We start from the raw sequence: 27,598 nt of genomic DNA, 5'->3' as shown, positions 1-27,598 counted from the left end.
CGTTTCAAAGACGTGTCTATAAATGGTAATATTCCGTGTGTACGTAAGTTAAATGTGATTAATAAAAAATACATCTTGACGAATGTATGATTTTATCCGACGCATTCAGCTTTTTTATTTAAAAAAAATTAAGTTAACTCTTCCACGAGGCGTACCAGAAAACAGAACTTCAGGTCCCACAAACCCTTGGCATACGCCTCGCCCGCGATGCATGTCGGTATAGCGGCGGGCCAGGCTTCTCGGAGGCTGACGGGAGAAGAGTATCCGATACCGAGCGGTGAGCTGTTGTGAGTAAACCATGGCGGCTGCAGGAGGAGGGAAAATCAGAACTAGGAGGTACCACATCGCTTCGAAACCTTACGCCAAAGGCAAACAGGTAAATTGAACTCTGCTTTGTGGCTAAAAGAAAACGGCGGTGTCTTGCTCGCTGGTGGTAGTCAGGTGTTGTGTGTTTGTAACGGCGTCTTGCGGCCTGGTCTGCCCCATCCTCGGAGGCCTGCGCTCTCTGGTACCTGGTGTCTGCGGCCTACTGGGCGCGCAGGCAGGCTGAACACATCGGGGAGGTCGGGGAAATAAGGCAGCCCGGGAGCACACTGCGAGTAGCGGTGGCGTGAAGAGGCAGTCGGGGTGCATTATCGGATTGTCATTAAGCGGTACTTAAACTTTGCATCATTTTGCGATTTTACTGGTATTCTCTTCGCTGATTTTTTTTTGTTTATTTACTTTTTTTTTCGGGCGCTAAAAATGTAACGTGCGTCCACCCTGGAGCGAGTCCAGGCCCCGCATGTTGCTTTAAGACTGTAACTCTTGCCGGAGTGGCGTGCACACACTCGCCAGGTGGAAACAGGGGAAAGCCCCGATAATTTCGCTTCGCGGAATTAATCCTTGAGACCGCCGAGTTCCGTCCTTTTAGACGGCGAGTCAGGGTGATCGGTGCGCTCCTGTGCTCCGAGCATGTGGCTCCGGATCTCGCAGTGCAGTGATTGCGATCACGTCGTAAGCGGGCAGATCGCCGAAATTTTGCGGCATTCGATGTTCGAACGCCAGCGGGATAAGTATATTGTATTCCTAAACCTTTGCACTTCCCAATGTGAGGTTTAAAGTGTAATCTCCGTTATTGAGGAGTATGCGCTAACCAACCCAATTAAAAGTGGTTTATTCGTGGGGTGCTGTATTTTATTCTAAGTTTCGTCTCTCTTTAAATATCATGTCCGGGCACCCAAAAAGCTTGAAAAAGAACGCCCCCCCCACCTTTTAAAACCATTCGAGTATAACAATGTTGTTATATTTAACTTTTTTCAATTCCATTTAAATCACTCCAAATTCTGGACATGTGGATTCTGTCAAGAAGAACCCGAGTGTAGGTTTGTATTAGATGAAGTCATTCCACAGGCTTGAGCTGTGAGTTTTTAGTCACACTGAAGCATCTTGCTGTTAACTCGCAACCTTTGTTTCAAACTTTATCACGCAATTTAGGATTTCACCAAGGAGAACTGTAGTAGCTAACCCAATCATTTAAAAATACAGCTGGTTAACAGATTTGCTACTGTTTGGGGATTTTTTGTGCTGTTTTTTTATCTTAGATCTGTCATGATGGCATATTATGACAGATCTAAGAACATCACTCATGATGCAGGTACAAAAATTGGTTTAAATAGGCCAAGTTCATGAAAAGTTAAATTATGCAAGACTGGGCCTGTTACATAATATGCCAGTTCATCTCCTGAATGCTTCTGTCTTAGGAATGAGGTTTAATTTTTTTTTTAAATGCGCCTTAAGTTGCAGGATATTTTTTCTTCTTGTCTGTCCTGGTCTTTCGAAGCGCTTTCACTGTGCCGAAAGTTGTCCAAAATACGGGGAAGGAAAATGTGTAGTGAAAGAAAACTGAACTATCAGTTCATCTAGTATCAGAAAGCTGTTTGTTCCTAGCGAGGGTCACAAGGTGAGACTCGCTCTGGATGGTATGTTGCAGGAAAGACGGACATAGGGACAATGAGAGAGTCAGTTATCCTGACCAGCGTGTCTTCGAGGAAACTGGAGCACATGGAGAAGACTCGTATAGAATCAGGGAGAAGACATATACCACACAGAGGGCACGTTCTAATTTAAACTGGTGTGGCCAGCCTATGAGGCAGTACATCTTTTTTTAGTGTTTTTAATGTTTCTTTATTAGCCCTATACAATTTATTGCATTAGGAATTCGCCTTTTCGCATACCCCGGCTTTTCTCCATGGAAACACAGACAGGGAGAGAAGCTGCCATTGTACGGCGCCCCTGGAGCAGTTAGGGGTTAAGGGCCTTGCTCAGGGGCCCAACGAAGTAGGGGCCCATTCCTCTGCCGGCCGCGGGGATTTGAACCGGCAACCTTCCAGTCACAGGCGCAGATCCTTAGCCACAGAGCCACCGCTCCGCCCCTGCATTTTGCATCTGTATCTGTATCTGCATCTGCATCGCCCCTTCCATCTGCAATGGAAGCTTTGAATCGGGTTGCATAGTTTTTTGGGACTCCCATCATTTATACATGGCTTAAATGCCACATACCCATCATTCAGGAAAACTAATAGTCACATCAGGATGAACCTGCCAGAAAGGCTGGGAAGTGAGGTGTCCCTGTGCAATGCAGTCCGAATACTCTGTGTTGCTATGAGTTCTGTAGTAACTAGACACTCCTGCACAGATTCTCCAAATGTGATCATTTAACTAGAGAACATTTTGAAGAGGGCAACAAATCCATATGCATCTGAATTTTGTTTTCCTCTGTTGTGTTGTCTTAGAAGTTCTGTATTTTTTTAAAGGTGCCAGACAACTGAAATATCAGGCAGCTATTTGTAAATTTAAGTTATAAATTGTCCCCTTCACCAAATTAACATCTCTTTGAAAACGCATCCCAAATCGGCTCTTATCATTTACTCCTAATTATTCTTTTTTATCAAGCAGAGGGCTGAGTAACCGAATTTGGACAGCTCAATATGTACTCTTGAATTTCAGGTTAGAAATGTGGTATAGGGTTATCGTCAAAGAATTGGTGATAGTTAAGGTTAAAGTTGTGATAAGAGTGTGGATATGTCAGGATTCATTTTTTAGTGTAAGTGTAAGGTACACGTACAGGTTGTTTTATTCCAACTTTTTGTCTCAACCCAGGTTTTGAGTATGTAATGAGCTTTCCAGAGGTTCATATCAGCATCTGCATCATCTGACAGCTTTTGTGCTTGCATTCATTAAGATATCTGCATCAGGGCCACACAGTTTTAATAATCTACTCATTGCACTTGCACTTAATACATAGCTCAGAACCAGCTGAGTCAGGAATGTACTTTCTTACAGGTCAAGTTGTCACGCTGTCTGGCATTAGTACAGTTCTGTTATCATGAAGGAGGGATATTTTTTTTTAAATGAGCGTCATTATTCATGGTACCCAAACGAAACATTTTTTTTTCTATCATTCAGTTGTGAACCAAAAATTAAGGTAAAACTAGTTTTGATTATGTATTTCTTAATGAAGTATAAATAAAAGATTTACAGCTGAAGAACAATAATTCATTGTTTACCAGTGTCGGTTATTGATCAAATCCAAAGTTTTCTTTTAAAAACATGTCTTTTAAGTGTTGTTGCCTTTTTAGAAATTGTAAAATAGCTCAGAGTCTCTTTATTGAGATGCCAACATGATTATAAGCTTTTTTCATTCTCTGGCATTACCTCCCAAACATTTGTCTTGAGTTAAATTCACAAGAGTTAATTTGGCAGCATTATGGAAGGGCTGCCAATGCACATTTTGGACAAAACCCTAGTTCTTATTTTTTCTGGTTATTATTTCCATTCATAACATGGAGCGTATATAAACTTTTTCGTTGAAGGAAGCTATCATTTTCAAAGTGTCCCTTTGTTGTGGTGTACTGCTATTTTATCGGCCGAAAGGGTTACTGAGCTGATTTCAGCTAGTACGGTTGGGATTTGGGAATATGCTGTAGAAGCTTTCATTCCTGTTCAGTTTGTGGGGTGAATTTTTGGTTCAAATTAGTGGTTATTTTAATTGAGGGGATTTAAAAACCTCTCTGAGATTGTGGGTGTGATGCATTGTCTTTCCCCTAGGTCCTGAGAGCAGGCAGACTCAGGTCTGAAACGCACAGCTGACCCAGATTCCTAACTGCATGTTTGTTTGGAAGTTTGTTCAGACTCTTTTCTAGCTGAACCCTTGGCGTTTTGACAGTGCCCTCTTGTGCCCCAACGTGCTTGAATTTACTGGGTTGGAACAGTTTCTTCAATGAAATTTTTTAAAACTAAGGTCATGCAGTTGCTTTAGTGAAAGCCTTTACAGGCTCATGAAAACATACATTTTAGTACAGCTGCCATTAAGACATAGCTAAGGCAGTGCTAGCAGTCTGTGACAATGTGACCAGCGGTTTTTATTTGAATATTCAATCTTTCTTAAAAAGCAGGCATCAATACTTCTTTGTAGATGCGTGACTGTGGGGGTGTTTGTATTTTCTCACGCCACAGCTTCTGTCCTGCTCCTGTATACAAACATCTTAGGCAGGGTTATCAAATGTATCATTTTTTGTTAGTCAAAATGTTAATTCAGAATTCAAATATTTTTCCTCAGCACTAAACTGAAATCCAGATGTATCTTTAGATGCTTCTGCAGCAAAAACACTAGCAAAGGGGTTTTGCTAGAAAAGTTTAGAACGAACCACTGTTTTTTGCCGATATTCCTTTTTTCTTAAAAACGTTCTTTAGACGTACTCAGGTAAATGTGGCCGTGTGCTAGTCAGTCTTTTTAGTGGCCGATAAAATGGTTAAAAATATTTGATAGATGCCTTTGTCTAACTTTTACACATACCTATTTATGTTCTATGTACAGTTTTAGTAGATACTTGTGTTTTTTTGTTGCCACTTTTGCTTTAAAACATTCTCTCAGTAGTCTTTCTGAACTTCTCCATGTTTCAATTGACATGATTTTTTTCACACTGATAGTTTCATGAATGGTCTGAATATATTATGTTTTATTTCAATCCCATCTTGATACCTGGCTTTATTTTATGTTGCAGCACTTAGCACAGTATGTGCTGAATCTTATGATAGCAAAAGCTCCTTTATGGAATGTATGTGACGGTGTAGCTGTAAGCAGAGTAAAAGCCAGTGTACAACTTACTTAGAGCCCCGTCAATGATCTCCAGGTCCAGGGCTCTAGATGCTACTGCATACTGCTGCTACTCACAATAGGCTCCCTGCAAGCTAGGCAAGTGTATTTTCACTTGCATGGAGCTGAGGCAGTTATTGGCATTTGAAAGTGAATGTGTAACCAGTTAAAATTTTGGAACCTCAAAGGTCAAAGTGTCAACCGACAAGTTTTTTACTGTTTGAAGAGTAAAACTGCATTATAATGTACAAAGGTTGTTGAAAATAAATTGGGACATTGTATATGGCTTTCCAATATAGGAATCTTGAAATTCTCCACCTATTAGAGAATAAACTTTATAGGTATTATAGCTCAGGATCCCTCTGTGCTTTTGGCATAATGCTGTGGCTACTCCGTGTGTTCCTATACGTGTTATTTCTGAGACAATTCTGATAGGCAGATTACTGAGCAATTGTGGATGCTGTGTTTTATGGTTAATCGTTTTCTTCACATCCTTATTTGTCCGATTCATTCCTTGGTTTAATCCATTCCTTTCTTGAGGCTCTTCTTATGCAATCTTGCTGAGCCGTCCCTCCTTATTTCTCTCCTGTACAGCAGCAAGGTATTATAAGCAGAGTGACTGACACGGTGAAGAGCATCGTCCCAGGCTGGCTGCAGAAGTACTTCAAGAATGGTGAGCCGACAGACACGGAGACGGAGGAGGTCAGGGAAGGGGCAGATGAGCAGGAGACTCACAGGAGCAGCCGAGATCCCAGCGATGAGGAGGACGTAGTCCACCTTCCAGACAGGACAAGCACCCAGGAGCCCACTACCAGTAATGCAGGTGAGCTGTGAACTCTTTGACCTAATACAGGTTGAAATATGCAAGTGTTTTTTTTACACACTCTTCTTGTTAACAAATCTTTAGAATTTGAATGCTGCTGTTTAAAGGGTTATAGTGCTCAAACACTGAATGCTTCACCAGCAACCTACGGCCATCTTCCCTTGTGAGAAACTGGTTACCAAGTGATTGCGACACAGCCCACAAATGGTTAGTGGAGGTCGGGTCACTATTTGGGTTTACATGGAAGAATTGTTTTATATTGTTTTCCTTGGGATGATATCAAGTTTGGGCTTGACTTAAAGGGTTTGAACAGTGGCATTTTGTGGTACATACTGTGCACCAGCAAGACAAAGAAAAAGAGCTGTCATATACGCATTTGTTTTGCAGGTGACCTCCAGTTGCGCCTGTTGTCTTGCCATTAAAGTCGTAATTCTTTGTAATTAATTGATCAAATAGTGTCTTGGTGGTCTGAAAAGCATCTGTGTGAAAAGACAGCTGTAGTTTGGATTTTGGAAACAAAATGTAGCCATTTCTCCATATGTAAAAAAGGCCGATGTTGATTTAAAACACGTTGGTGACCTTTAAATGTTTCCTAATGCCGGAAGGCATTGATCTTCTGTTAAAAGAAACACTAAACCGTTGTTTTGGCTTGATGGGTGAAAGGAATTGGTCTGGATTTCTTTAACATAAGACGTTAATAAATTAACTACCCATATGACGCATAAGAAGCCCTGTGACGCTTTAGTCATTAAATTGTTGCAAAGCTTTTAATACACAAGCTCTTTTTGGTGTGTACTTCTTCATTGTGTTGCTTTTCTTATCAGTGATTAAGGTATACAGGCTTGTAGAATGGTTTTAAAATCATGTGCTTGATGGAAATGTGTAAAGTGATAATGTAGTGTCCATCTACAAACAGAGTGACAAAACTCAGCTAAGTAATTGTAGATAAATCTGAATTTTGTTAAATGTAAGTATATGGAAACAATTAGAACAAAATTAGGGAAAACCGAGGTGCATTTAGAAAAGGTAGGTTTTACTTAAGATTTAAAAAAATACTTAAAGATTACTCAAGTATTTTGGAACAAGCAATAGAAATGGATACATGGCGCATAGGTATTGTTGTGTACTGAGCTTTTGTAATGTTTCTCGTAAGACGTGATTGGATTTTGAAATACTTAAAGTATAGTGTAAGGGGTGATTGCTCAAGTTGGTTTTGTAATAAGGGGAGCACTACAGGGATCTATGTTCAAACCACTTCCTGTGTTCTATCAATCTAAATTCAGGTATAGTGAACTAAATCAAGTTGGCAGATTATACCGAAATGGGAGAATTGGTACTAAAAGCAGCAGGTGAAAATAAAAAATATATAATATCTAGACTGGGCAAGCACGTGGCAGATAATTTTTAATGTAGACATACAGAGTTTAAGGAGCCTACTTGAGTTTTTATAGTTCCATCTTGCTGACAATGCTGGAAAGAAATAAAAAAGGCAAAAAAAGATAATTATACATTGAACTATACAGTATAGTTAATATTTAATGTAAATTATAGTTTACATTACAGAATGTTATATTAAAATTATGCAACAGACTGTGAAGACTACCTTTGTGATTTCCTGTGTTCCAAAAATATTATGTGGAATTAAGTCAAGAGAATACCAGATGCATTGTCGGTTTTGGAGGAATGTCCTACACTGTCAGGCTGTCAAAACTAAACCTTTTTATTCTTGACCAAACGGGCCAGTTATGCTGTCAAAGCCAATTCTCTGAGTACGTTAAAGATGTGGCCGGATGAGTTAGCTACTAATGATAAAGAGGAAGAGAGGACCTTTCCTCTTTGTGACCTTTTTTTATGTTCGTATTTTTTTCTAAATATTTTTAAAAATGCAAATGTGCTTTTTTCAGAGCCCTCCACCAGTCGGTCAGCCTTGAACTTCCAGGACGTTCTTGCCAGGCCACCCCTGAACCGCAGTCACCTGAACCTTTCCACACTGGACTCGCCTGCGCTGCACAGCCAGCCCTCCACATCCACAGCTTTTCCCATCAACTCCTCGGGCTTTTCCTTGGTCAAGGAGATAAAGGACTCTACCTCTCAGCATGAAGACGACAACATCTCCACCACCAGTGGCTTCTCTTCAAGGGCCTCTGACAAAGGTATGGAGCTCTCTTTTCTTCCGTAAGGGTCTGAAATTGGTTTCGTGCAGCAGGTTAATCCTGGTTGATAACATGGGATGTCATTCAGAAACATTTCCCTGGTTTTGTTTTCTCCACTGATATTAGTGGAACCCCGATTTAGGGTTTTCAGGTCACATTAACATTAGTGTTAGTCGTAAATGCAAATATATTTATAGATATTTAAATAGTATTCTGTCCAACTTTAACTTAGTAAATGATTATTAGAAAATAGATATGAGACCATTTATACAACTGAACCTTATCCACATTGTTTTTAAATCATTCATTATGAAAGTGTAACTGGGAATAATTTACCACCAGCCCTCATACGTAAGAGTAAAGACGTTAAAATGTAGCCAGGCTGCTTGAGATTTGTGGGTACAGTGGATTAATTTGAATTTTACCTTCATTAACTCTGGTTATGGTATATGTATGTATGGCATTATGTATTGGTTCGTTTTATCTAAAGTCTGTATGACACTGAATGTTTATAAAGTTGTAATTTGCCCTCAAGCTGCAAAATTACTGGGATGTCAATGGACTATGTCATTATTTAAGTGGGGGGGGTAGTATTTTTAATAGAGCAGGGCTATGTCCACGGTCCCCCCCGCATTCTGAGTGTTTCCCTTTCCAGATGTGACCACTTCAAAGAGCACCTGTTTGCCCCCTCTGTGGTCCCCAGAGGCTGAGCGCTTTGTTCCCCATCAAGCAGGAGCTGGTCTGAAGAAGCCAGCCTTCAACCTGTCTGTGTTTGGAAACTCTTCCAGTGTGAGTTCTCCTTTGCTGATCCTTAACTCTTCTCTGACCTCAGGCTGCCTTCATAATTTTTCTCTAAACTGTCTAGAGGTGATTCACCTCTTTAAAAGTTTGAGACTTTTAAAAAGCATGCAAACATCCATTATAAATGATCGCAATATTGTGCTTCCTTTTTAAACTTCAGATGAGGTGAAAGTGTCTGCTGTCTTTAATTGTTAGCACTTGTTAAAGGCAGTTAAACAGTCCTTCGGTGTTTAATTATCATCCTTTTTTCTTCAGACCCTTGCAAACAATTCAGTACTCAACTCTACTCAGCTTGGTGACTCTCCCTTCTATCCTGGAAAGACCACATATGGAGGGGCAGCGGCAGTGAGGACAAGTTCCAGGATACGTGGCACGCCATACCAGGTAAAGTCTCTCCGCGGGACTGGACCAATCTAAAATACTTGAAAGTGCAGATTATTGTACAAGAGCAATATTTTTAGTTGATTTAAATATCAGAAAAAGTAGAAGGTTTTCAGTTTTGAGATTTTGATGGGATATGTGAAAACGTGCTGTCTGATCATTGTAAGCTTTCAGGTTACTTCTCTACTGTACACACTTGAACGGTGTCCACTTAAAGAAGGTGTTACTTCTCGACGTTCTGGGAAACAACCTGATCCCAAACATCTCAGCCTGCCTTTTCACAAGTTTCTATGAACAAGGGACCGGTTCTTGTGGTTCATTTCCTTTTTAGTTAACCTAGATGTTTAGTTATTATCTAAAAATGTTTCCACATACTTGGATATTTTTCTTAAATGTGTGTTTTCAAACTCAGCCACTTGACTGTGAAAATGTTCCTCTTAATTTTCTGAATCAGGTTTTGAGTTTATCGAACCAAAATCAAATGTTTTAATTTTCTAAATGTCCATACTGACATTTGTATGTGGTAAAAAAGTTCAATGAAGAAGTGTTTTTTGATTGAGGGGATGAGAGATTGGCCTATCCATCTTTCATTTTTCTTCTGAGAATGCCATGGAGTCTTTAGATATGAATCTGCAGGTGGTGCTTTTAGATAGCGATGATGTGGAAGAACAGGATTTGGGCATCAGAGGGTAGGGCTGGTGGTAAGACTGGATTATATGGTCTCTCCAGTGCTCTGTTTGGTAGTTTGAGTTTTTCACTGGACTGTGACAGAATTAGAGATTATATCAAACTGGTATACAGTAAATATGGTGGAATGGGTTGGCTCCCTGTACTGCCTGCAAAATACGAATTACAGGTTTCATTGTTTGAAAAATGTTATTTCGTGGATTTTTTTTAGCGTTTACACTTACTGTGAATTTAGATTTTATTCTTCAAAATGTGACTTTCACATTAACATATTAAACAGCACTGGAAAGTGTTTAAATGTAACCTGTAAAAGCAATGTTTTTTTTCCTCATCCATCTTGTTTCGTGTATGCAGTAATACCAAAATGTAACTTTAAAAATAGCTGTTAATTATTTGCTTAACAGTGCACATGAGAGAGTATCGTGTCAGCAGTGCAGTCAGTTATTTAATTTTACTATCTGTATTTTTTTTTAGCTGCAACACCATTGTAGCTTGGATCCCTCTGTACTACTCTTATCATGAGTGTTCTGTGTGTAAAATTATACTTTCTCCTTTGGTGAATTTATTCAGCATCTTGTTGTAGTCGGTTTAAACCAAAAGGTTCAAATTTAAAAAAAAATACAGAACCATCCCAATCTGATTTTTTAATTATGATTTATCAGTATGTCCATGTTAAAAATGTAGAATGTGGAAAGCTAAAGGATATTTGTCTTTTCACTCCTAAGCACTCATCTCCTCTCCTTAAAATTAAGCTTCGCAGTCAGTTCTTGCTGAAACATGTCCACCTGTTGTATGTTCATCAGTATGGAAAATGACAGCTCTCTCTTCAGCTGTTCACAGAGTACAAGGGTACCCTGTAATTCCAGAATCCTTTAATCCAGTTATCTGAAGCTGATGTTAGAAGCTCTGTAAAACATTTTTTTTCAGGAACTCAGATGGACCTTTCTCATTCTCATTGGTGTTTGTTGCCCAACAACATTGTGTGCCAGAATATCAGTGGAGACAGTTATGTTTTGATCAAGGTCACTTTGTTGTCAAACACTGAATCATTTAATTTAGTTGGACTGTAGTCTTAAGAATGGGCAAGGAAAAAGGTAGTCCATGACTGCAATGAAAGTGCTTAGATAATGTATTATGTAGATAGATCATGTTGATAGTTTCTGTAAGATTAGTAATATTTCATTTTTAGTGTTCGTTTGTGTTCATTTGTCAAAAATGATAAAACAGGATTTCACTGAATCTAAATTTTACTTTATTTATAAAGATTGGATTTTGAAAAACTGACTAGGCTTTATTTTTTTCTAGGCTCCTGTAAGAAGACAAGTTAAAGCAAAGCCAATTAGTTCTTCATCTTGTGGAGTAACGAGCGCCACTGCTCGAAGGATTCTGCAGTCTTTGGAGCGGATGTCAAGTCCTTTGGCAGTAAGTGTCTTCAAAAGTAAAAACCTTTGTCTCTTCAATGAGAATGAACTCAGAAGGTGATTCATCTATTTTTTAATTATAATGTCTCTCAAAAACCGTCTGAAGATTGAAGGGTGCATGGACGTTTTTCTTTCTGGCCATTGTGCAACAAAGGCTTCTACCTTCGCCTTTGGGTTACCTGATAAAGCTCTAAGAATGTAGCATGAATGTAGACATTCTTTTGAATATGGGAAATAGAATTTGTGTACAATTTATTTTTCAAGATTTAAATGCTGAACTGAACAGTTTTGCAGTTGAATGTTTTTATTTTTTTACAGGATGCTAAAAGAATCCCATCATCTCTACCCTCACCTTTGTCCACAGTAAGTAGGATACGGTCTTAGGATATTTCAAATATTAGTGCCATACTTTTTTTTCTCTAATTTGAATTATTTCTTTACAGTCGCTGGATAGGAGTGATCTCGATGTTACAAATTTCCAGCCGAAAAGAAAAAAGGTAAGTGTCTTCAGGTCAGTTTGAATGAGTATTATGAGTATTAGTATTTACAGAATTATGGCTTAATTGGAGTGTTGTTATAGGGTTAGTTTTCTTTTGGAGTATGTTTGGAGAAATATTAAAACACAGAAACTCTCCCACTGTAAATAGGAGTTAAGGTTTAACTTGGCAAAGTTGCCTATTGAAAAAATTGTGATATTTCTGCACAGCTGCTTTGCAGCGAGCACAATTTGTACTTTCATTCTCCAGCTCCATTTAACACGGCAAATGTGTTCAGTATCTGAAGTGTTCATATGTGCCTATTGAAAAACATTAGTCAGAGGCTTCTGTGAGCAGCTGATAGTCATTATCAGTTTGTGTTAGGATCTTTGAAGAACCCCTTCGAGACCCACTTGGTTAATACAAGCTGTAGTTGCCCCATACAGCTATAGTATTATAGTTCTTTGCTAATTTTTATAACTGACCTTTTAAAAGGGGCTCAGTTATAAGCCTGGAATTCCTGTTAGACACACCGGTGCTGTACTGTTAAGCCATGGTACTTTAATCCAACGATCCGGTCCTCCAGGATGACAGTTCAGCAGTCGTGCAGGTCTCTTTGCCTTCAGCATGTCAAGAACCTGAGAGAAACGTTTCTTGGTACAGTTCAACCAGTAATCAGATTAGGTAATCAAAGCCTGTAGATAGTGTGACCGCTTAAGGCTGGAGTTCTGCACCCTAATCTACAGCGTTATTCATCTTAAGTAATTTTATGCCTGAATTTAAGCTTTCCAATATTTAGATATTCCTCTTTACATCAACATTATGAATGTAGAATTTAACACAATGTTATGTAATCAAAATGCAATATTGACAGGCTTATCACTGTGAAAGGCATAAATATGGAAAATACTGTCAAGAACCCTGACTCCAGAAGCACAGTACATTCAGATATCGTTATCCTGTTTAATTTCATCTGCACATCTCAAAATTCTGCTGTCATTCATCCCTGGGAATCTGAGGTTGTTTTGGTTCTGTGATCATCCATTTCTGTTTCCCAGGTTGATTCTGCCCACCCTCCTGTTCAGAAGCTCGTGACCCCAACAGTTGCCTCAGTAGCTCTGAACAAATCAATTTCTTTCAAGCCCTCTTTGACTCCCTCTGGTAGCCTGAGCAGTTCGCGTAAATGGAAGGAAAACCGTGACCGGGTGAGTAAAGATGTCGGAATGTCATTAATCCGTTCTGAAGAGTGTCCTTATATGTATATGCTCAACATTTGTCTGTTCCTTAGGCTGGAAGACAATCAAACAAAGATGCTGAAATAACAGTAGAACCCCCTCAGAGGTGAGACAAGTACATTTGTAGTGAAATACTGCCATAATGTGAATATAAAAAACACATCTCATTGCCTCCTAGCTAATATTTAAATCTTTGAGCGACATTAAAGACTTAGGTCAGTCATGCAGTTGAAGATAATTAGCAAGATGAAGGAAATGTTTCTTGGTGGACATTATTAGATTTATAAGCAAATAAACAAGATTCAGCATGGCTTTCTCAGACTTAGCTGGACATAATCTTTAGTATAAATTGTTACCTCTTCTCTAGGTGTCTGTTACATTATGTGCTTCTCATCGTTTTTGTTTTCCTTCAGCACAAACAGATTTTCATACCCCCTGTTCAGCACTCCTGCAGCCAATGGCACAGGTTCTAGCAGGGCAGGTGGTAAAATGAAGAGGGAGAGAGCTTTTCAAAACTCTTCCAAGCATACTCGGGAAAATGAGGTAAGTATGTGTCATGAAGGTGTCACAGAATGCAGGTCATCAGAAAAAATATTTAGTTAAGCAAAAGCGTGAATAATTATTCTGTTTGTGGTGTTCCAAGATTTGCTTAAACCGGAGCTGCTTTATAGTTTTAGATCACAGTCATTCAACTGTTAAGGTAGTTTTAAATTGTCTGTATTGTTTTTAACTTTTTTTCCACTAATTTCTAGTAATTTATTAAATTTCTACATAACTGTAAATACCAAGATGACCAACAATTTTATTAAAATCTGGGAGACGCCTTTCATATCAATTTATAACTGTTTTATGTATATATTTTTCCACTGAATTGCTAATGTACATGGAAAAGTATTTGGCATTGTATATTTACTATCAGTAGCTATTAACATCCCTTGTTTTATGGACTGAGATTTAACACATGACCTGCATGTATGTTAAATTTGCCATATAACCATTTGGTTCTACATACAATTCACAGTATCTATATTCAACATTATGATGCGTGTTTAGGAGTGATGACTGGCAGGGTTTTCATAGCTTTGGCTGGTTGCCTTGAAGGTGTTATAATAGCAGTTTTAAAATACATGTAAGATTTCTAATCTGTCCAAATAAGTAATTGGTTGTTTTAAATGTGCTATAGACTATAGAGGTGCCTGATCTGCCAAACACCTCGTTGCCCATCAGTACATCAGCGCTTCCCACTTTTAGCTTTGTCTGTCCTCCATCTACTGCTGCAAGTGTGCCCGCTACTAGCAAGGTAAGCTACTAAACTGAGTCTTGCAATATCAGCAAGGAAGCAAAGATTTCTTAGCTATCATTCCAACCCTCCAACATGGGGTACAGATTTATGAAATTCTAAATATTCTCAGGTCTGCATCCTGTAGTAATATATCTTGTACACTAGTGGTATAAGAATTGCAAACTATTAAATGTGCAGTAACTGCATACGAAGGGAAATATTCAGTTAAGATTTTGCTTAAGCTGTGGAGTCTAAAGGTTTAACTGTTTAAGGTGTCACTTTCAGAACCATTTCACACACTTATCTGTAATTAGCTTATCATTTGCATAATTTTTCAACAGTCTTTCCTTCACAACCCTTTTCCAGTGTTAATAATTTGGTTTGCCTTAAATCTGCTCCTTTTACTGTTAATTTCATTATCTAGTGTAGACAAGTGCATCATTAGATTTTACAATGTGCACCAAAGTTGTTACACTTGGGACAGGTTACTGCAGGTGCAGAAAGCCTTAAATCTATCTTTCCCAGCAGCATCTTCCATACAATGATGTGCTTTGTGCATATAGCCTGCCACTTTTATCTATCAGCATGGTCCAAATTAGACGATCAAGTCATGTAAGTCCTCTGCACCAAGCTAATAATTATGCGAAATGGGTTATATGACAATTTTTCAGACTTTCTTCAAATATGAATAGTGTTCTAGTAACCAGTGCACTGTTATTTTTTGTCATGAATCATGTCATCCAGAGATTCCAAAGAAAACGTCTAATGCCGTTATTGTGGCAGAAGGAAGATGTAGTGTACCGTTTTGCTGTGCAATATGTTGTACTCTATTTGTTTAAATATATTGTAAGAATAATATTAACATTTCAAATTCTGTGGGTGTGCATTTCATGTTAGCCAAACAGGAAAAAATAGCAGTGCATAATAAGTTAGTGTGTGATCCTGTCCTAGTTCTATGATATTCATAGGGATAAAGCTGAGAAGCATAGCTGCCTGGTTTTATTTTGGACTGCTTTTGTAGAATTTGTCCAATATTAGTTTTTCTGTGGTATGAATTAACAAATACTGGAATAATGGTTGCTATTTTGGTGTTTACTTTATGTTAAGGATATCGTTCTACTATTTTGTGCTCAGTATAAGGTTCTGGCGTTCTGTGTGAGTGTCATTGTCATTTATTCTCAGGTACCTTCTGCCACATCTAGTCCAAGCTGTGCTGCTTTCACCTTTTCCTCTCCCATTGTCAAAGCAACAGAGCCAAACCTTCTACCTCCTTCACCATCTGTGAGTGTCCTAGGAGTTAAAATTACTGAATAATGACAACACGAATTCATCCAAATGTTTTAAAGGAGGAAATGTTTAAATGCGTTTTAGTTTGGATCCCAAAGGCCAAAATCCAGTTAAACTTACCTTTCTGTTATTTTAAATTAAAAAATATACAAATGGCACTCATACAATAGTTCAGTTTAATGATGCAATCTGGGGTTGGGCTGCTTTGTGAAATGCAGAACAGTATTTCACTTTTGGACAAAGGCCTTTTGGGAATACCTTTTTCTGTTTGTGCCAAGCAGGTATCTTTGTGCACTCCTATTTAAAACCAGTTTTGAATGCTTAACATGATATAAAGATATTAATGTGCACAGAAGCTAAGAGTAAGTTTTTGATAATGTATAACAAGTACTTGAAGGATGTACTCAGAATTAACCAATTGTCCTAAAATTTTGTAAGTGCATTTTGGTTGTCTGACCATTGACTATTAATCATTCTTTAGGCTGGATTTACATTTAGTGCTCCTGTCGCTAAAACTGCTCCTTCCAACTCCACTGGCAAGACCTACCCCTCATCAGTGACACCAGGTGAGCAAACCACAGGCAATATAGCTCATATTGATGAATGTCTCTAAAAGTGCATCATTGCCGGTACTTGTGCATGATGTTAGTTTGTGTAGCTTTATTGCCTTTTGATTTAACTCTTAGCTGAAGACATACTATTGAAAGTATCTCTATAAATGTTCTTTTTGTCCTATATCATGTAGTATTTATCAGGTATTCTTAGCTACTTAAGAGTCATTGTTTTTTTGTGGTGTGCTGAAATTACAGAAATACTTCTTGGATTGCAGCAGAGTTATTAAAATGCTAATATTTCTCTTTTTTTGCAGTTAAAAATTCTTTAGCGTCGTCTTCAACTTCTGGCTCTGCACAGAACAATGAGGTGTTTGAGGGTCCTTTTAAGCCAGCCAAAACTTTAAAGGAAGGCAGTGTATTAGACATCCTCAAGGGATCAGGTAAGTGGTTTCCTGTTGGATTGGTGTTGTGAGCCGACTACTTTATTTCCAGATTTTTATACACCTACCTACTGTACAGAAGGCTGTTATGGGCCTTTATTTATCTTTGGCATAGGCCTATTTTAAGCTATGTTTACTGTGGCAATAACCAAATACAGAAACCTTGAAGTGGTTGCACTGTATCACTGAAGGATGACCAATTTAAGAAAACCATTTTCACAAAGTTTTGTAATTTCATTGCAAGCAAGCTAGATATAACAAGTTTAATTCATCCTCCTTAAAAATGTAATTTCTATGTTTGACCACATTCTGTGCATAATAAACGTGGAAAGTGAAAGGAACAGACAGTGAGTGAGGATTATAAAGCAGTTATGTGAATAAGTTCATTTTGGATAAGGCTTTTTCTTTAATCAAGAAAAAGCTGGCAAGGGTGCATAACCTAGAGTTTAGAGTTTGCAAATATCAAATTCTTCATGTTAAGTGAGCTGTCATTTCCCAGCTATGACTGAAATTCCCCTAGTGTTGATATGCAATTAGTTGAATGCCTTTATAGTTGGGTAGGTTCTTCCATTTTACCACACGACTACTGAGAAGGTGTCAGTTTGTCCACTGGTCTAGTTGGTGCCACCTCTTAAAGGTTCTGTGAGCTTGTAAAAGGAAAGGCTCTGACAGTGTTGGAAAAAGTGTGATTACAGGTCCTCTTTCTTCCTCTTTGATACAGGGGTTTTATCATTTGATTGAAGTGATTGGCAGCTGTCAAATAAGATTTTTGTACTTGGATTAAACATTACAGCTATAGACCACTGTGTGAATTAAATGGCTTTACGCAAATGGAAATAGGAATTTGTGCAGTTTTTAATGAGATGAAAGCTGTTAGAATGGATGTGGTTGTCTTGTTGACCTAGTGATCTGAGTTTAGACAGCCTAATAAATCCAAATTATTTGTGGCCAGACGGCTTTGGTTTTCCTCATTGCGACGGTACCCAATTGCTACATAGGCCAGCCCTTGACGGCCGTCCAATTCTGCTTTAAAAAGAAATTCAGATGTCCAGTTATTGGTGTTGCCTTTCATCTTCTTTCTTTTCCTCTTTAGGGCATGGCCTTGATCTGCTTGTGATTGTGTGAAGAGTTTTATTTTGTGGTCATAAGGACATTAGTTTTTAGCTTAAATATCTGGCCTCCAGAGATATGCTTTTTAATGCAGTTAGAAATCTCTCTGCTCTTAGGCAGAAGGGCCATTTATGCATTCTACAGCTGCCAAGATATTTAATGAACTTCCCATTTTCCTGGCAGAGTTGCTACATTTGGCCCTTTTGTTCCCTGTATTCAGATTAAACAGCCTTATTCTAAATGTTTTCTAGAGCGACAGCCAGCTGGGTGAAAGAATGGTCCGAGAAACAAATCTTTTTGTAAAAAAGTAAAGCTAAAGCAAAGATGTGACTTCCTATATTCAACTCTTCCAGGTTTTTCTTCTCCTCTGACATCCAGAAACACCCCTATCCCGGTCAAGCCTTTCCAAACAAACACCAGTGGAAACTCTCCTGCTTCAGGCATTGCGCTTGGGGACAAGTTTAAACCAGCAGCTGGCTCCTGGCAGTGCAACACCTGTCTTTTGCAGAACGGTCCTTCTGATGGCAAATGCGTGGCTTGCCTATCTGCTAAACCAGGCACAGACTCTTTCAAACAGGGTCCCGGTCTCGGCAGTGGCAGTAAACCTTCCATAACGGAGCCCTTGCCTAGTTTTGTGGACAAATTCAGACCTGCAGCTGGAAGTTGGGAGTGCGACACTTGTTTAGTACAGAACAAGTCTGATGTCATTAAATGTGTGGCATGTGAGACACCCAAGCCTGGCACTGGAGTGAAGCCTGCCTTGACCATGCCTGCTGTTTCAGAACCCAAGTCAACAGCAACTTCCTCTGGCTCCTCAACTAGTAGCACTGTTGCTGGCGGCACAGCAGTGTCTACGGTGTCTTCAGGGGTGGGGTTTGGGGGACTGTTCAAGAAGAAGGAGGGTGCCTGGCAGTGTGAAGTGTGCCTTGTGGAGAATAAGGCAGAAGACAGCAAGTGTGTCGCCTGTCAAAGTACAAAAGCAGGTAGGCTCTTTATTTATAAACTAGAGATAGGGACATAACTTCCGATAATACTCAAATTCAAGTAGTGCATATGTTAAGTAGTTTCCTGATCCACTTTAAAGTGGCATGTGCAGCTCCCTGGGGGATTTTTCAGAAAATGGATTTTTTTTTTACAAAAGTGCTGGTCTCCTACAACAAGGTCAATATTATGCATTACATATGACTAATATATTTACTGTTCGGGCTTTAAAATCTTTTCCTTCAGGCATTTAACTGTTTCTGCAGAAATCCCTGTGCTGCAGAGTTCCCCAGTAACTGGGCTGTATTAGGAAGGTCTTTCGATCCTTACTCTTACCCCACCTGGCCACTAGGTGGTACTACACAGCTGTGAATCACTATCTGCTTCTTCCAGTTTAGAGTTGCTGGGGAGCCAGAGCCTATCCTGGCAAGCAAAGGGCACAAGAAAGGGTACACCCTGAATGGAATGCCAGTCATTTGCAGGGCAGACACACAGACACACTTTTCCTAGAACCCAATTACCCTTATTAGTATGTCTTTGAATCGGGGAGGAAACCAGCGCATATGGAGGAGAAGGACACACAAAGGGAGAGCATACAGACTCCACACAGAACCTAAGGATTCGACTCGACTCTGTGAGGCAGCAAGGCTCACCACTGTGTTGCTTCTACCAGCAAATATTCATGAAAAATACTTAGATGTCCTGGAAAGGAGCAGACTGAAAGTTTGAAAAATTGGCAAGGCTTGCTTAATATTCTTAGTACAGAATACAGTAGTTTGGAAAAAAATCTAAGTGTCAAACTCAAATGAGTGCTTTGAATACTTGGTCTCAATTTCCAGAGGTTTATGGTTGTGAGAGTTGAGTGGAGTGTTTTATGGTCTTTTGTGCAGAAAGCCCTGATGAAACTTGTCTTTGCTAGGTGCAGCTCCAGCTGACACAACAACTGGCCCTGTTCCCTTGGGGGGGTCGCTGCAGGGATTTGGTGACAAATTCAAGAAGCCGGAAGGGAGCTGGGACTGTGATGTGTGCTGCGTGCAGAATAAAGCTGAGGCCACTCAGTGTGTGGCCTGTCAGAGTGCCAGGCCAGGAGCCAAGGTGGAGCCCAAAGGTATGTGCTCCAAAGAAATTCTGGATAAAAGCTTCTTTCTGCATTGGTTACACTTATATAGCACTTTTCTGGAATCCTCCAATCAAAGTGCTTTACAGGTAATGGGAACTCCTCTCCACCACCACCAATGTGTAGCACCACCTGCCATAGTGCGCCAGAACGCTCACCAAACATCGGCTATTGGTGGGGAGGAGATCAGAGTAATGAAGCCAATTCATAGATGGGGATTATTAAATGGAGGCCATGATTGGTAAAGGCCAGGGGGAAATTTGGCCTGGACGCCGGGGTTACACCCTTACTCTGTTCGAGAAACACCCTGGGATTTTTAATGACCACAGAGAGCCAGGACCTCAGTTTTACGTCTCATCTGAAGGACTGCACTCTTTTACAGTATAGTGTCCCCGTCACTATACTGGGGCATTAGGACCCACACAGACCACAGGGTGAGCGCCCCCTGCTGGCCCCACTAACACCTCTTCCAGCAGCAACCTTAGTTTTTCCCAGGTAGTCTCCCATCCAGGTACTGACCAGGCTCACACCTTTTTAGCTTCAGTGGGTTACCAGTTGTGAGTTGCAGAATGATATGGCTGCTGGCAAATTGGTTGGGTAAATTTTGTTGTTACAAAGGAACATAGTCTCCCTATTAGAACTAAGATTGTTAAATAGCCCTTTGCCATTGACGACTGAGACATTACATATTCAGTCCTCTGGCACTTGTATTCTCTATTGAAGGTGCTAAATGACTTGTTTAATTATCTTTGGAAGTAAATGGTAGAATACCGCCTGCAAAGTTAATTGAAGGTCAGTGTAGTATAATGGTTGTGTTGATATAGTGACATACTGCTTACATTTGTTCTCTTGTAGGTTTTACATCTTTGTCATCAAATACTGCAGCATCTCCCTTCACTTTTGGAATCCAGTCATCCTCTGCCACAGAATCTCCTGCAACTACAAACACAGGGGGCTTTACATTTGGAGACCAGGGTGGTATAAAATTTGGCTCCACCACAACAGACTCCAGTGCATCATCTAATAATGTGTCATCTGGTGCGTTTGGAGTAAGCTTTAAGTTTGGAACGAGCTCTTCTGCATCCACAGAGACAGATGACAGCAAAAAGGGTGATGCTCAGGCCTTTGGCAGCGGTTTTAAATTCGGCATCACAAGTGGCATTACATTTGGCACTGGAAATAGTGCCTGCAACCACACCGAAAACAAATCGGAATCGACGAGCAAACCCTCTCTGGAAGGCTTCTCGTTCGGACTTTCCACTCCAGCCAAAGCTGAAGAAAAGCCCACTGAGGGAGGCTTGACATTTGCAGCCTCGAAGGAGAAGTCAGAGCAGGCGGGATCCGTTCCCCCAGCAGCCGCCGTTTTCTCCTTTGGGAAAACGGAGGAGAAGAAAGCTGTGGTAGAACAGACACCGGCACTAAGTTTTAACTTTGGGAAGCCTGTCGAGAAGGAACTGGTGGTTCCGGTATCTTCTACCCCAGCTCCAGCACCTGCTCCCGCTGCTCCAGTTTTTGCATTTGGGAAGCTGGAAGAAAAACAGGACACTGGGAACAGCTCTTCTGGGTTCCTTTTCAACTCGGGAAAGGAGGCTGAGAAGTCCGCCCCGCAGCTCGGCTTCTCGTTTGGCAAGACCGCTCCACCCAAGGAGGAGACCAAGAGTGCGTTCTCATTCGCAAAGCCCGCTGAGAATCAAGACGCAGCCGAGCCACCCAAACCAGCATTTGCTTTTGGAGCTGCAGCTGCCGGTTAGTAAATTCACATACATGCGCTATATAAACACTGAATTTAAGGTCTGTCAGGTTCTTTTTAAATCCTGGCCACAGTTTGCTATTTGTGTCATTTGTCGTCGTGCATATCGACAACTTCAAAGCAACGAGTGCCTAAGAGCCCCAATTAAAAAGGTAATTTAATTAATCTTTATAAGGGAATCATGTCTTGAACGGCTGTAGCCTTTTTCTTAACTTATTCTGAATTCTAAATCAAGCTCCAGAGTTTTAGGAAAATGTGGACTCAATATGCTTTATGCTCTAATAGATTAAACAATTCTAGTGGTTCTGCATTATGGTCAGTCATAAAACATTCAGCATTTGCTAATGTCACAGCTCGTTGTTTTGTCAACCCCCTTTAGCAATAAAATCTAATTAGCACTTTTGACTTTTTTTTTTAAATGTGTGGTATCTGATGTGTTTCAGAACAAGGGGCTCCTAAGCCTGCTTTCAGTTTCCTAGCGGGTGGATCGTCCTCCACAGCTCCTGTTGCCCCCACCACAGCCGCCAGCCTCTTTGGGAACGCCAGCAGTTCCGCCACATCCAATCCTGCCCCAGCCTTTGTCTTTGGGCAAGGCAGTTCCTCGGAGGGCACCCCTGCCAAGACATTCATGTTTGGATCGCAGGAGACCAAACCCCCTGCAGCTCCTGGTGCTGGGACAACAGTCCAGCCCTTCATGTTTGGTTCGAGTAACGCAACCCCCCCATTCAACTTTGTGGCTACGGCCCCTTCCACAGCCAGCTCGACAGGTCAGCAGTGTCTCTTTTTGGCGAAAATGAGATTTTTAGGACCGTGTTGTTTCTGCAGTTTGTCTTCTGTTTAAAATGTTACTCAGTTACTACGTGAACATGTAATGTGGGTAATAACTTGCATGTGACACATAAGACTACATATGCACACTATCTTCAGTTAGAACAGTAGAAAATATTATACTTGAGGTGCTAATCCGTTTAAAACAACTGATGCAAACTGTTTAAATGTAAAGGAAGTGGGCAGAAGCCATTTCAGATCATTTTCAGACTGAATTGTGAGATGTACTTGTTCATACATGTACATAGATTGCAGTACTTAATTTACAAGTGAACCTTCTCTTCTTATTATCATAGCAAGTTGGTTTATGGCTCACTTGAAAGCGTTCTGTCTTGTCATAAGCAGTTTAAAGAAGAGCTGCAGAGTGCTTTTAAATCTGGAGGTTTGTATAGAAAAGTGAAAAGATTTTGTAACTGAGACTGTGAACCTGTAAACCTACCCTTACTTGTAGTTGGCACATGTAACATATGGGCATTAGCACCAGTACAGTCATCTTGTTTGTTTTCATAGAAATCTTGTATTAAAGCCCATGTTTGATTAGCCTCTTTGCATATTGGAGAATCACATTCCACTTTTTTCAATTCATTCTGTAGGCTCCTCTGCTCCTCCATTTGTATTTGGCTCTGCCTCTTCATCCTCGTCAACCAGCGCCCCTGCTTTTGGTGTGAACCAAGCGCCTGCTTTTGGTCAGGGTTCCAGCCAGCCTAGTGCTCCTGCGTTTGGTTCAGCAGCAGCTTCTCTCTTCTCAGCTGGTTCTCAGCCAGCTTCCTTTGGGTCCCCGGCCAACAGTCAGGCTCCAGTGTTTGGGCAGCAGAACAATCAACAGCCTGCCTTTGGCTCCACAGCAGCACCTGCCAATCCAGGTCAGTGTCTGAAGCACAAATAAAACAAGGGAAGATTTTAAGTAACTGCTAATTTGCACTAATATATATTTGTTTCTCCCACTGCATTTGCAAAGACCTGAACGTGTCATAAAAAGCACATGTGATTTGAACACACCTAGTTTCCTACACAGAAGATGGTTCATTGTTTGTGACTGTTTCTGTTCAGAAAGTCATGGTTACCTTTCTCCATTATTGGCAGGTGGTGGGTTCCAGTTTGGGGCCACTAGTGCTTTTGGGGCCCCAACCAGTGGTGGGGTGTTTACGTTTGGAGGGCCAGGTGCATCTTCAGGCCCTTCAACAGCCCCAGCTGTCCCGACACAACCCTCAGCGCCCACTGCAGGCTTCAGCTTCTCCCAGCCCCCAGCCTTCAACATTGGGTAAGCCTGGTTCACAGAGCTTTGAGAATCACCTTTGCAATGGTGCCATGCATCATCACAGTTGAAGAGCAACAGGGTTCCTTTAAAACAAAAGTTGCTTGTCAAATAAAAGTGTAAAAATGACATTAATTTACCTTTCAAATTCAAATTTACGAATTTGAATTTTAAACTTTGTGATTATGAATTAGTTTTAGGAAGGTTGTTCTTTTAAAGCTATGTGCAAATTTCTCGTTATCAGCATTAAGTAGTTCTTATGGTAGTGCATTTATTTTAAACAATCGAAACCAATCTATGATTCTTGTTGGTCCTTCATAAGTGTTTTTTGTTCCTGGACAGGAGCGCTTTAGTGTCAAAAATGTAAATGGCTCAAACTGATTTCCACATGTAATCTCACGCTTCAAGCATGAAAATGTCACCAATTTTTAAAGCTCGAAAAAACAGAAATGTAATGGATTACAGCATCACTATAACCCCTCCTCTGACTTCACAAATTTTAGCCTTGTTGGAAATCCATTTACGGTTTCTTGTGGTAGAATAGCCTAACGATTGATCTCATTCTCACCATTTTATCTTTTTGTATATCTCAAAATAAGTAAAAAAAGTGTTTAGTCCACAGAGTAAGACGGTTGGCTTTTTCTTTGTAGTTAATTAGAAGTTGTAGTTTATTCTGCTCTGTTAATTGTTTTTTTTAGCGATTTATTCATAGTATAGTTACACACGTTTTGCAAAAGGCAGTTTCCTGCTACATTGCAGGCTGTACATTGATTAGCGCTGCCCCTTTTCCTCAAATAGTAACCTAATATTACTAGCATCACAAAATTGTGGGGTCTTAGTACGTGGAGTGGAGAATACTAACATTTATTCTGTCCTTAATCTTGGGGTTCTTTTTCCATCTGCAGATCTGCTAAGAGTTCATTCAACACACCTACCCCTGGACAGCATTCAATTGCTGGACGGAAGATTAAGACTGCTGTTAGACGCCGGAAGTAAAGGAAAAGAAACCCTGAAATAGACACTGAAGTACTTAAGATTTAAAACTGCTCATTTCAAATAAATCTGGTGCCCTGTACTGGTTTGTACCTCACTCTCTGGGCTCTGCTGAGTCAGTTTGCCTAGGACCATCTCTAGTCAGCTGAATCTTCGTCGCTGCTTGTTTTCTATTCTCCTGAGCTGCAAGGTGATGGATTAATAGAGGGGGAAAAAGATGAAACATGACAATATCAGCTTCAACAAAAGCAAATGTCATTTAGACCTAAGCGATGTCGGTAATGATTTAGCATGGTCTGGCTATCCATGTAGCCCACAGTTTGTTGGCTTTTGTAAACTGATACCTCTTCATCTGCACCACTATACAGTATAATGTTCACAGCAGGTTTTTATTGTAACTATGCCACAGGATTTGTGTACAGACTGAAATGTGAGATCAGTGGCTGAGACTGATTGATGTATGATGTGTGAAGTAAGTGAATGTGTAGAATTGGGGTGTGCTTGGGTGTCCCGTGCACTAACATGACTGTGGAGAGGGGCAATGAACAGATGCCTCTTCCTGAGGACTTTGTAAATCTTTACTTCTCTGCATCTCTTAACGTTTTCTTTTTCTCTTTTTTCTCATCAACCCGCCTTTTCAATATTTTATTATAAACTTCTGTAAATACAGTATGGTTGATTTGCGATCTATCTTTATCTGAATATGTGAACTTGAAATTTTTAATTTTTTTGTGTGTTAAATCATTTTTTGTTCGGTATTGTCTTTAGATTTTATGATGTAAATTCCATTATTCAAAGTTGCCTAAATCCATTTAAGTAAACCTTAATGCGAATTGGGAATTCTTTAAAGACTTAAGGTATATTGGCTTTTCTGATCCACTTTTGTTTGGACCAAAACCAGTATTGTACAAAGTATTAAGTATATATTTTTTTATCTTTTGTTTAAATGGACTGTGGTGACTTTGGATAATAAGGAAGACAATTTAATATTAAAGCCATGTTTATTACTGTATGATTAACAAAGTAAACCCATGGGGCAATTGCCATCAATAAAATTATGAATAGAGGGATGTGTGCTTCTTGAAGAGCTTTACTGTTGTCTAGACAGCAGGAATCCTTTTTGGCTTCTAAAACTCTAAAAAGAATGTAGTAGCTGTTATCTGTGGTAGAATCTTTCATTAAAACATTTGGTTAACATTTTTTTCCTAAAAATTACAATGAGGTAAAAAGAAAACTGTCAGGAGAAATTAGGTCTGACTGAAATAAACAGTAATGAAAGGGGGAAAGGTTTACAAGTTAGTTTGCCTGTCTTTCCCAGAGCAAAGGGAGACAGGTCGAGAACCGCTTGGAAGTTGCGGCAGTAATGCGGTTTCTCCCGTGTTATGTCAGAATCTCATGTGCTGGGGCTGAAACAGTGGTTTATGGCTTTGAAACAGACAGCTTTAAGAAACGGATTTGAATTGTATCAGGTGTGTAATCATGAGACAATGGACAGATGAGTTTCAGAAAGGTGCTCGAGGCACAGGTAGTCAAGATTTCGTCTTCTGTTAGGGGTGAAGAAAATGTGAAATGCTGGGTTGAGTAATGAAATTGTACAAGTCCAAGCAAAGTAAAATATTACAAGAACATGTCCAAGGTTCTTCAAGAGCCAAGTGAAAGAAACAGACATGCTAAAACTAGTAAAAAAAATTACAAAAAGAATAAGTGAAAAGTATAAAAATGTTGGTTTTATTAGGCTTCCTTGTATTTGAAATAGTAGTAGTGGAAAAATATTTGCCTTTTCAAATTTGCACATGATATTTTTGAACTAGTGTTTAAAACAATGATTTTCAGGTTGCTGTATAAATGTTACTACAGAAGCGGTAATTTGGAGCCACAAACATTTCGGATCTTGTGTAGCCATCATGGAGAAGCAGGTTTAATGTGGAGAAATATAAGGTATTACAAGTACCAAGAATGCGATGTTGACTGCTAAGGAGAAAATATTCCAGTAATTTCGTCCTTAACTTTCATCTTGGAAAGCCATGTATGAATTGGTAACAACTGCAAGTAAATCTTTAGCTTGGAATAGAGTACAATCAGTGAGATTGAGCTAATTAAACCAGGGTTGAAGCAAGTCGTGTGTTAACAGCCTGGTGTGTGCATAATGCTTAAGCAATTTTTATGCTTCTAAATTGGATATAAGTGCAATATTCCATATTATTCCAGTAACCCATAGTGCCATAAAATATTGTATCTAGAGACTTTTAAGGTGCTTATTGCCAGCACACTTAACCTCTAAGGTATTCTATCAATCTATGGTGTCTGTAAGCATTGTACATTTAATAGTTCTTGCTGCTGCATCTACATCATAAGATTGAATTCAGAGATTCTAAGTATTGTCTGTAACAATTTATTAACCTGTTTTAACTTTCTTAGATGTTTATTTCATTGCATTATTTTTGTAAAAATGCTGCTTATTCTCGATTTCTGTGTGAAATATTTCAGAGCACTGAATCCGATACCAAGCGTATGATTAGACACTAAAAAATGCCTACAGTGACTCTTTAGGCGTTGAGCAGATAAAGGTGAGTACAGGCTGAGCTCTGATTGCAGGTTCAAGCCTGAGTCGTTTCACTAGTTGACTGGGTGTGTTACCGAGGGTGTAGAAGGGAATTAGTTGGCCAGGTCTCTTGGCAACATCGTGTTTGAGCTCCATGGATGATCAAAGCCGTGTAGCACAACATTGTCCTAGAAAACCACTTATTCAGGCTAAGAGTAGCTGCTCCCCAGAAGAATAGGCTGCAACACAAGACAACATCCCGGAAATGGGTAGGTATCCCTTCCAGGAACACCGAGATTTACCCATCTATGCCAGCAGCCATATCACCCTGCAACTCACAACTGG

At 39.8% G+C, this 27,598-nt stretch overlaps 1 protein-coding gene across 2 annotated transcripts; it reads left to right on the top strand.

The window, feature by feature from the left end:
- Nucleotides 1-237: 237 nt before the first annotated feature.
- nup153 (nucleoporin 153) lies at nt 238-25,777 on the top strand. 2 transcript variants are annotated; one of them, XM_015357695.2, is made up of 22 exons: nt 238-376; nt 5,735-5,960; nt 7,865-8,113; nt 8,769-8,902; nt 9,170-9,298; nt 11,288-11,404; nt 11,722-11,766; nt 11,847-11,900; nt 12,938-13,084; nt 13,168-13,220; nt 13,528-13,657; nt 14,298-14,414; nt 15,579-15,677; nt 16,165-16,249; nt 16,552-16,677; nt 18,141-18,770; nt 19,688-19,876; nt 20,741-21,631; nt 22,079-22,402; nt 23,057-23,326; nt 23,547-23,724; nt 24,624-25,777. In XM_015357695.2, exons 1-22 carry the CDS (start codon nt 299-301, stop codon nt 24,712-24,714), a joined length of 4,362 nt encoding a protein of 1,453 aa, XP_015213181.2. In that variant the 5' UTR covers nt 238-298; the 3' UTR covers nt 24,715-25,777. The 2 variants fall into 2 exon arrangements, with proteins under 2 accessions (XP_015213181.2, XP_015213180.2); XM_015357694.2 differs by having other exon boundaries at nt 5,732-5,960.
- Nucleotides 25,778-27,598: the final 1,821 nt, after the last annotated feature.

The sequence above is a fragment of the Lepisosteus oculatus genome, chromosome 10 (genome assembly GCF_040954835.1).
Source record: "Lepisosteus oculatus isolate fLepOcu1 chromosome 10, fLepOcu1.hap2, whole genome shotgun sequence".
In the NCBI taxonomy this organism is placed as follows: domain Eukaryota; kingdom Metazoa; phylum Chordata; class Actinopteri; order Semionotiformes; family Lepisosteidae; genus Lepisosteus; species Lepisosteus oculatus.
This window is presented reverse-complemented; position numbering and strand designations above follow the sequence as displayed.